Source organism: Ammodytes marinus (genome assembly GCF_949987685.1).
Source record: "Ammodytes marinus genome assembly, contig: scaffold_306, whole genome shotgun sequence".
Taxonomy (NCBI): Eukaryota; Metazoa; Chordata; class Actinopteri; order Uranoscopiformes; family Ammodytidae; genus Ammodytes; species Ammodytes marinus.
Genome location: NW_027648516.1, coordinates 30,001 through 39,705, shown reverse-complemented (window position 1 = coordinate 39,705; position 9,705 = coordinate 30,001). Strand labels below are relative to the sequence as shown.

General features: G+C 49.5%; 2 protein-coding genes across 6 annotated transcripts in view; both read left to right on the top strand.

Moving 5' to 3' along the window:
• Positions 1-857: 857 nt before the first annotated feature.
• Positions 858-7,477, top strand: eef1b2 (eukaryotic translation elongation factor 1 beta 2). Of its 2 annotated transcripts, XM_080054320.1 has the most exons (8): positions 858-993; positions 1,560-1,679; positions 2,636-2,771; positions 3,405-3,471; positions 4,224-4,349; positions 6,249-6,316; positions 7,296-7,402; positions 7,433-7,477. In XM_080054320.1, exons 1-7 carry the CDS (start codon positions 914-916, stop codon positions 7,380-7,382), a joined length of 684 nt encoding a protein of 227 aa, XP_079910446.1. In that variant the 5' UTR covers positions 858-913; the 3' UTR covers positions 7,383-7,402; positions 7,433-7,477. The 2 variants fall into 2 exon arrangements, with proteins under 2 accessions (XP_079910446.1, XP_079910445.1); XM_080054319.1 differs by having other exon boundaries at positions 7,296-7,454.
• A 420-nt stretch (positions 7,478-7,897) lies between these two features.
• The window catches only part of zdbf2 (zinc finger, DBF-type containing 2), an 11,828-nt gene continuing 10,020 nt past the window's right edge, over positions 7,898-9,705 (top strand). For 2 of the 4 annotated variants that reach the window (XM_080054323.1, XM_080054322.1), the window contains exons 1-2: positions 7,946-7,991; positions 9,493-9,573. Coding sequence is in view for 2 of the 4 variants with exons in the window: in XM_080054325.1 (XP_079910451.1) it covers positions 9,531-9,573 (43 nt within the window). In the remaining 2 variants the exon portion in view is untranslated. Of the gene's footprint in view, positions 7,992-9,492; positions 9,574-9,705 lie in introns of all 4 variants that reach the window. The other 2 variants (XM_080054325.1, XM_080054324.1) reach the window with 2 other exon arrangements.

Here is a 9,705-nt window from a genome sequence, read left to right as displayed (position 1 = left end):
CTAGCCGATTTTCTCAGCCCCAAAGCGCTTTACATATCTTACCACATTCACCCATTCATACACACACTCATACACCGATGGCAGTATCATCTCTTCACGTTGACATTACTGCACTATTTACTGTTCCATCCAAAGATGCAACTAGAACAGAATGCAGCCATGTGACGTCACATTGCTCCAGTAAGGAGGGGGGGGGGGGGGGGGGGGACTTCTTATTTGCACCTTTTCTTTTTAAACATGTCCCTTCACCACATGACACCCAGACCCACAGACCCAGAGACCAAGCCCGCAGTCCCCAAACCCTCAGACCCAGAGACCAAGCCCGCAGTCCCCAGGCCCTCAGACCCAGAGACCAAGCCCGCAGTCCCCAAACCCACAGACCCAGAGACCAAGCCCGCAGTCCCCAGGCCCAGAGACCAAGCCCGCAGTCCCCAAACCCTCAGACCCAGAGACCAAGCCCGCAGTCCCCAAACCCTCAGACCCAGAGACCAAGCCCGCAGTCCCCAAACCCTCAGACCCAGAGACCAAGCCCGCAGTCCCCAAACCCTCAGACCCAGAGACCAAGCCCGCAGTCCCCAAACCCTCAGACCCAGAGACCCAGAGACCAAGCCCGCAGTCCGCAGACCCAGAGACCCAGAGACCAAGCCCGCAGTCCCCGGTCCCTCAGACCCAGAGACCAAGCCCGCAGTCCGCAGGCCCACAGACACATAAAGAGAGTATATGTCTGGACCGTAGATAGTAAAAGCTCTAAACCTACATGAGATTCCTCCAGGGCCCTCGGCAGTGGGAGTGTCTCGCTGCCGGGGAGGAGCGTCGGGCTGCGGGTATAAAGCCTGGCCCTCCCCCCTTCTCGCTCCTTTCCTTGGCGATTCCTCACGTCTTTCTTACGGCCTCACATACCCACCGCGTCACCATGGGCTTCGGAGATCTGAAACAAGCGGCCGGACTCAAAGTGCTGAACGAGTTCCTGTCGGAGCGCAGCTATGTGGAGGGGTCGGTACACAGAGAGATTCTACACGGGGAAGGGTCACCCTAACGCGGGCAGGGGGGAGGGAGGGAGCCGGCAGGCCTACGCTAACCGGGCTAGCTGCTAGTGACTAGCCTCCAGTGTAATGTTACAAACATTACAATGTTCTCGGTTCAGCCCGATAGAGATTATTAATTAAATTTTGTTTCATTTAATAAATAAATAATGAAAATGTGTTTGTTTAACTTGTAGGATGTAGCGTCATGCTAAGTAGCGTCATGCTAAGTAGCTTCATGCTAAGGCTAGCGCCGCGTCACATGGTGCTGTCAGTCACTCTGCTGAACAATAGTTCCTGAGCTAAGCTAACCGGGCTAGCTGCTAGCTGCTGGTTCATAAACTTGTTCCTCAAACACGTGTATGAAGTTATGAACTGTTGATAGAAAAGCTTCAGAGATACAAGACATTATTAATTAACTAATATTAACGGCTACTCACGCGGGGCCTCTGTCCACTGACATACTGTTTACATGAGGTGTGTAAGTTAGTGTGTGTGGCTGAACATTAACCCTTTCTCCCCTCTCTCTCTCTGAAGGTACGTGCCCTCCCAGGCTGACGTGGCGGTGTTTGACGCTCTCTCTGGCGCGCCCGCAGCGGACTTCGTGCACGCGCTGCGCTGGTTCAATCACATCAAATCCTACAAGGAGAGAAGCAGGTGAGCTGTGACTTCACACAGGGGGAGCGCGCGCGCGCGCGTGTGTGTGTGTGTGTGTGTGTGTGTGTGTGTGAGTGAGAGAGTAACTCATGGTATTTCTCTCAGTGTGTGATAGATAGTAACTCTGTCATCCGGTAACGCTCTTCAGAATCAGTGAATATCCCATAATCCGCTACCTGTACTGTGTGTGCGCTGAGAACAAATCCAGTGTTAATACCCAGCCTAGGCTCTGTAAACCAAGGGGCCACTGTAGCTAGCAGCAGGCCAGTTTACAGAGCCTAGGCTGGGTATTAACACTAGGCCAGTTTACAGAGCCTAGGCTGGGTATTAACACTAGACAGACACACAGTACAGACAGGCAGTACAGACACACAGTACAGACAGACAGGTAGACGGACAGGCAGTGGATCATGAGGAGATACTCTCTGCTTTAGACACCAAGCGTTCTCCAGAACCACTGACTCTCAATGATGATCCAAACACCATCTTTCGCCTGAGCCCTGATGTACGCCATTTTAGATCTGAGAGAGTCTGTTCCTCCAATCAGAGGCCGGTAGAGAGTCTGGTCCTCCAATCACAGGCCGTTAGTGAATATCTCTGTGTTTCTATTGGCTGATTCCAGTGGCGGTAAAAACTAAATCTGTGTGTGAGATGGTAACTCATGGTATCTCTATCTCAGTGTGTGTGACAGACAGACAGACAGACAGAGGGGCAGGCAGGCAGACAGACAGACAGACAGACAGACAGACAGACAGATAGACAGATAGATAGGCAGGCAGGCAGATAGATAGATAGATAGATAGACAGACAGACAGACAGACAGACAGACAGACAGACAGACAGACAGACAGACCGACAGACAGAGGGGCAGACAGACACACAGAGACACAGACAGACAGACAGAGACACAGACACATAGACAGACAGACAGACAGTAACCTGTCTCTCTCTCTCAGCCTCCCAGGAGTGAAGAAGCCTCTCGGTCAGTACGGACCCTCAGGTGTAGCCGACACCACACGAGGCTCCGCCCCCGTCGCCAAGGACGACGATGACGATGATGATGACATGGACCTGTTCGGCTCTGATGAAGAGGTGAGGTCACTATGAGGTCACTATGATGTCACTATGATGTCACTAAACGCTTGATGTCATAACGAGTGAATATCTCATGATCCACTACCTGTCTGTACTGTGTGTGAGCTGGAAACAATACACAGCCTAGGCTCTGTAAACTGGTATGTAAACCAAGGGGCCCCTGTAGCTAGCAGCAGGCCAGTTTACAGAGCCTAGGCTGGGTATTAACACTGTAGCTAGCAGCAGGCCAGTTTACAGAGCCTAGGCTGGGTATTAACACTAGGCCAGTTTACAGAGCCTAGGCTGGGTATTAACACTAGGCCAGTTTACAGAGCCTAGGCTGGGTATTAACACTAGGCCAGTTTACAGAGCCTAGGCTGGGTATTAACACTAGGCCAGTTTACAGAGCCTAGGCTGGGTATTAACACTGGACACACTGAGATATTCTCTGCTTTAGACACCAAGCGTTCTCCAGAACCACTGACTGCACCTTTAACTGACCGGCTCTCGATGATGATCCAAACACCATCTTTCGCCTGAACCCTGATGTACGCCATTTTAGATCTGAGAGAGTCTGTTCCTCCAATCACAGGCCGTAGTGAATATCTCTGCGTTCCTATTGGCTGATTCCCGTGGCGGTTTGTGTTTCAGGAAGACGCGGAGGCCGAGAAGCTGAAGGCCGAACGCATCGCTCAGTACGCAGCGAAGAAGACCAAGAGTGAGTCGACCAATCACAGCCCGGCTTTGTCTATCTGTCTATCTGTCTGTCTGTCTGTCTGTCTGTCTGTCTGTCTGTCTGTCTGTCACAGCCCGGCTTCACTATGAGGTCACAGCTATGAGGTCACAGCTATGAGGTCACAGCTATGAGGTCACAGCTTAGAGCTTCTGAATCGCTGACTCTCGGTGATGATCCAAACACCATCTTTCGCCTGAACCCTGATGTACGCCATTTTAGATCTGAGAGAGTCTGCTCCTCCAATCACAGGCCTCTGTGACTGACCCCTCCCCTTAGAGATCAAAACGTAACCTGTCTGTCTGTTTACCTGTCTGTCTCTCTTAGAGCCCTCATCCTAACCTGTCTGTCTGTCTACCTGTCTCTCTCTTAGAGCCCTCATCCTAACCTGTCTGTCTGTCTACCTGTCTCTCTCTAAGAACCCTAACCTGTCTGTCTGTCTACCTGTCTGTCTCTTAGAGCCCTAACCTGTCTGTCTGTCTACCTGTCTGTCTTAGAGCCCTCATCCTAACCTGTCTGTCTGTCTACCTGTCTCTCTCTTAGAGCCCTCATCCTAACCTGTCTGTCTACCTGTCTGTCTCTTAGAGCCCTAACCTGTCTGTCTGTCTCTTAGAGCCCTCATCCTAACCTGTCTGTCTACCTGTCTGTCTCTCAGAGCCCTCATCCTAACCTGTCTGTCTGTCTACCTGTCTCTCTCTCAGAGCCCTAACCTGTCTGTCTACCTGTCTGTCTCTTAGAGCCCGCCCTCATCGCTAAGTCTTCGATCTTATTGGACGTGAAGCCGTGGGACGACGAGACGGACATGAAGAAACTAGAAGAGCTGGTTCGCTCCATCAGCATGGACGGGTTGCTATGGGGACAGTGTGAGTGACAGCACGTTACATACACACACACACACACACACACACACACACACACACACACACACACAGGACGGGTTGCTCTGGGGACAGTGTGAGTGACAGCACATATTACACACACACACACACAGGACGGCTTGCTCTGGGGACAGTGTGAGTGACTACACGTTATATACACACACACACACACACACGCTCTGGGGACAGTGTGAGTAACTGCACGTTATATACACACACACACACACACGCTCTGGGGACAGTGTGAGTAACTGCACGTTATATACACACACACACACACACGCTCTGGGGACAGTGGCCCTCATTTATCAATCTTGCGTAGACCAGAAAAATGGGTGTACGTACATCTCCACGCAAATCTCGGCATTTATCAATATGGACGTGAGCGTAGGGTACGCTCAAATCCCACGCCAGCTCTCAGCTCGTGTACGCAAATTTGAAAACAGCTTAGACTCGCAGTGCAGGCTGTGCCGGGTAGCCGATGACTTTGTTGGACAATTATTAGAAGATAATACAAATGCAGTGCAAATAAGACCGAAATAAAGATATTAATCACTTAAAAATGAGCAGCTTATGGTGTGCAACTGAGTAGGAGAGCTGATTCAATAGTGCGCACACGTAAGGGCAGTTGTCTCCGTCTTGGAGCAGCTGGGGGGACACTGAGGCACGGGGGCTGCATTCATTCAAAATGTTAGCCTAAGTATTAAATATGTAGTAGGCCTACACTGCTCTTTATGATACAAAAAAATACACGGCACAACAATCAGCTTAACATTTTATTTATTTGACGCACTTTGTAGATGTTAGTTCCTCTTTTAATGTGTCATTGATGCTAAAGCGAGCGATTTATTTCCACCTTAACCGGCACGTTGTTCCTATCTGCTGGTGGAGCAGGACAGTGGGCGCTCTCACAGCTGATCGCTGCCGGGTCGGCTTGTGCAGCTGACGGCCGGGCTGACCACTCGTGCCAAGCGCATGCTGTCATACAGTAAAACGCTAAATGTGTTATTTTTAGTTTTTAAAACCCTTTTGAGTAGTGCTATCTAAAAGGGCCAATACATTCTAATCATTCAAATCTCTGCAGACCTCTATTTATTTTATGGGGACCATTATCGGACAGTTGGTGCGTCTTTTTCTCCTCCACCACTTATATTATGCCCGCAGCCCCGCACCCCCAGTTGGTTGCATTTCAGAACAGCAACACGCTTTTTTTAGTGGCGATTTTGAGTCAACACCAACGCTGTTGACCGCAGCAGTTATTTCCTTCCTAACTGCTGCCTTCTGTCGTTCTTTGATGCTGCTTGTAGGCTAATGCTCCGAAATGAAACTCTTTTTTTCTACTTTCGCTGTTATTCTGTCAATTTCTACTTCAGGGAAGTGCCGTATTGCGCATATCCATGTCGTAAAACCTCTGGGCGAGGCCTCTAAACTGAGAAAATATAGGGGCGTGGTACGATTGTTTTCAGCCGCTGCATTTATCAATAATTGCGTGGCGTACGCCGAGATTGGCGAGATACGACTGTTTGATAAATCCCACGCGATACCTGGCGTAGGGAGGTATTTGCGCCAGAATCTGCACCAGTTTCCACGCAAGTTTGATAAATGAGGGCCATTGTGAGTGACTACACGTTATATACACACACACACACACACACTCTGGGGACAGTGTGAGTGACAGCACATATTATACACACACACACACACACATGTTATACATTGGAACACAGGGAAAGTTGTGGTGCAGAACTAGTGATGATCAAACACCATCTTTCGGCTGAAGTTGAGATGACACTTTATGATCTGAATCTCTGCAGAGAAGGGTACTAGGCTCTAGTGTCTGTCTGTCTGTCTGTCTGTCTAATCTGATGTATTTTCTCTTCACAGCCAAACTGGTTCCCGTGGGTTACGGCATCATGAAGCTGCAGATCGGGTGTGTGGTGGAGGATGACAAGGTGAGAACGGTCACCTGTCTGTCTCTCTGTCTCTCTGTGTCTCTGTCTGTCTGTGTGTGTGTGTGTGTCTGTGTGTCTCTCTCTCTCTGTCTCTCTGTCTCTCTCTCTGTGTCTCTGTCTGTGTGTGTCTCTCTCTCTCCCTCTCTCTCTCTGTGTCTCTGTCTGTGTGTGTGTGTGTGTCTGTGTGTCTCTCTCTCTCTCTCTCCCTCTCTCTCTCTGTGTCTCTGTCTGTGTGTCTGTGTGTCTCTCTCTCTGTGTCTGTCTCCCTCTCTCTGTCTGTATGTGCGTGTCTCCCTCTCTCTCTGTGTGTGTGTGTGTGTCTCTCTCTGTCTCTCCCTCTCCCTCTCTCTGTGTGTGTTTCTCACTTTGTGTAACAGGAGTCAGACCAGCTTGTAGGAAAGCCCTTTCTAAAAATCCCTGTTTTTCCTGACCAGTTTAATGAGTTTCCTGTCGATCGTTATATTAAAGCGTTGCTCTCCTCAAACGTTCTATTATCTCCAGCGCTTGTGTTTGACTGTAAAGCTTCTGATCCCTTTATATTGTTACCTGTCTGTCTCTCTACCTGTCTGTCTCTCTACCTGTCTGTCTCTCTACCTGTCTGTCTGAACCCTTTATATTGTTACCTGTCTGTCTCTCTGCCTGTCCGTCTGAACCCTTTATACTCATGCTGCCTGTCTGTCTCTCTAACTGTCTCTCTGCCTGTCTGTCTCTACCCTTTATCCTCATGCTGCCTGTCTGTCTCTCTAACTGTCTGTCTCTCTGCCTGTCTCTCTGCCTGTCTGTCTCTCTAACTGTCTGTCTCTCTGCCTGTCTGTCTCTCTAACTGTCTGTCTCTCTGCCTGTCTGTCTGAACCCTTTATACTCATGCTGCCTGTCCGTCTCTCTGCCTGTCTGTCTCTCTGCCTGTCTGTCTCTCTGCCTGTCTGTCTCTCTAACTGTCTGTCTCTAACTGTCTGTCTCTCTGCCTGTCTGTCTGCAGGTGGGCACAGACATCCTGGAGGAACAGATCTGCGCCTTCGAGGACTTTGTTCAGTCGATGGACGTCGCCGCGTTCAACAAGATCTAAACTACAAACATGGCCGACAACAAGATCTAAACTACAAACATGGCCGACAATAAAACGCACTTGAAGAAGGAACTGTTGTCTGTTTATTTATTCTGTGACATTATGAATAAAACACTCTCACTTTGTATCAAATAAAACGTGTTTGGATCATTTAACCTCCAGGATATTAGTTTAGAACATCAATGACATTTAATTATTTCAACCGAACTATAGATTAAGACCTAAGTGATCCCATCCTAAGGGTTAGAGTATAGTAGGTATCCCATCCTAAGGGTCAGGGCCAGAGTATATACTTGATATACATACTACTTGCTGTAGTTTTGTCTGTCTTTGTGAGACTAGAGTATAGTAGACATCCTGAGGTGTGGCGCTGTTAAACTAGATATCTAACGGCTCAAACAGGGAGATAATTAAGGTTCTATCAAGTCATCTGGGTGCAGTTCCTTTTTCTGACCTGCGAGCGGCGCCATCATTTCCCGCCATGCCGCAGATTCAGCAGCAGAAGAAGAATCAGACCGGAAGCTAAACAAGAGAAGCGCGCGGAACGGAAGGAGCGTTTAAGACGGAGAAAGTAAACAAACCTCAGCAGGTGAACAGACAGACAGACAGGTGAGCGCGAGCTGACAGGCGGGCCGATCAAAGGGTTTATACCACTGCGTCATACCCCGGAAGCAGCCAATCAGCGTGTCTGTGGCGCCACTGCTCTGCTTAACGGGATAGCTGCTAACAGGCTATGCTACACCGCCACGTCATCAGTAGTGACATCATACTAACACCGGGCCGGTTCTACGCATGCGCCTTTAACCTCCGGCGCGCTGTTCCAGGTTTGAAGTTTCACGTTAACGCGGCGCCCCGGTTATAACTTCACACAGTCAGCCAATAGCAGCGCGCCGTGGGTCGTCTGCTGCGCCCTGATTGGTCCACAGCACACAAGAGGCGGGGCTTAAATCATGTAGAAATGTATCTTTATTTAAATACTTTTTATCAATGTGTTGCATGAAGTTCACACAATCTGAGATATTCCGTCAGCGCTTAAAGGTGCAGTCTGTGATTCTGGAGAACGCTTGACAAGCCTAGGCTCTGTAAACTGCTTTGTGAACAAAGGTAGCCTCCGTATAGCAACAGACCAGTTTACAGAGCCTAGGCTGTGAGTAGCCTCCGTATAGCAACAGAGAGAGAGAGGGGGGGGGGGGGGGACCAGTTTACAGAGCCTAGGCTGTGAGTAGCCTCCGTATAGCAACAGAGAGAGAGAGGGGGGGGGGGGGGGACCAGTTTACAGAGCCTAGGCTGTGAGTAGCCTCCGTATAGCAACAGAGAGAGAGGGGGGGGGGGGACCAGTTTACAGAGCCTAGGCTGTGAGTAACCTCCATATAGCAACAGAGAGAGAGAGGGGGGGGGGACCAGTTTACAGAGCCTAGGCTGTGAGTAACCTCCGTATAGCAACAGAGAGAGAGAGGGGGGGGGGACCAGTTTACAGAGCCTAGGCTGTGAGTAACCTCCGTATAGCAACAGAGAGAGAGGGGGGGGGGGGAGAGACCAGTTTACAGAGCCTAGGCTGTGAGTAACCTCCGTATAGCAACAGAGAGAGAGAGAGGGGGGGGAGAGACCAGTTTACAGAGCCTAGGCTGAGAGTAACCTCCGTATAGCAACAGAGAGAGAGAGGGGGGGGGGGGGGAGAGACCAGTTTACAGAGCCTAGGCTGAGAGTAACCTCCGTATAGCAACAGAGAGAGAGAGAGGGGGGGGGGGGAGACCAGTTTACAGAGCCTAGGCTGAGAATAACACACTGACAGGTAGTGGATCGTGAGGAGATGTTAACTGAAGTGTTTACACAGTCATAATGACTGACTCCTCCTTTAATATATTAAGTAAGGGATAAAGTCTAGTGAACGGGTCACATGCTAGAAATAAAGACCGACAAGCTGAAGCAGGAGCCCGACATTATCCCGCTTATTACATGGCTACTACAAAAAATAAAGCAATTCATTGAAGCAACATGTTGTTTTAACAGCCAAAAACAGTCCGCTACATGTAATAAACATCAGTAACTAACTGCATCATAAACTAGTTCGTATCATGGACATAAAGAACGGTTCGTACTGTCTGTTCAGGCTGATGGGGGCTCCACCTGGTTGCCGTTGGTTACAGCATGGAGCGCTGTGATTGGAGGGACGGCTCACTGACTGCTACAGGTGAAACAAGCTTCTCTCCTCCATACTACATCTGATCATAAACAATGGTTGCGTTCTGAATCTCATACTTTCTACTATTTAGTATGTAGAAAAAAGATTTAGGATGTCCTGATTCTTGTGGCCAGATTTAGG

Excerpts from the sequence above, each read along its gene's own strand:
- eef1b2 (XM_080054320.1), top strand. The coding sequence starts at position 914 with ATGGGCTTCGGAGATCTGAAACAAGCGGCCGGACTCAAAGTGCTGAAC. Across the intron at positions 2,772-3,404 it reads TGTTCGGCTCTGATGAAGAG|GAAGACGCGGAGGCCGAGAA; the intron begins GTGAGGTCACTA and ends TTTGTGTTTCAG. Across the intron at positions 6,317-7,295 it reads GTGTGGTGGAGGATGACAAG|GTGGGCACAGACATCCTGGA; the intron begins GTGAGAACGGTC and ends GTCTGTCTGCAG.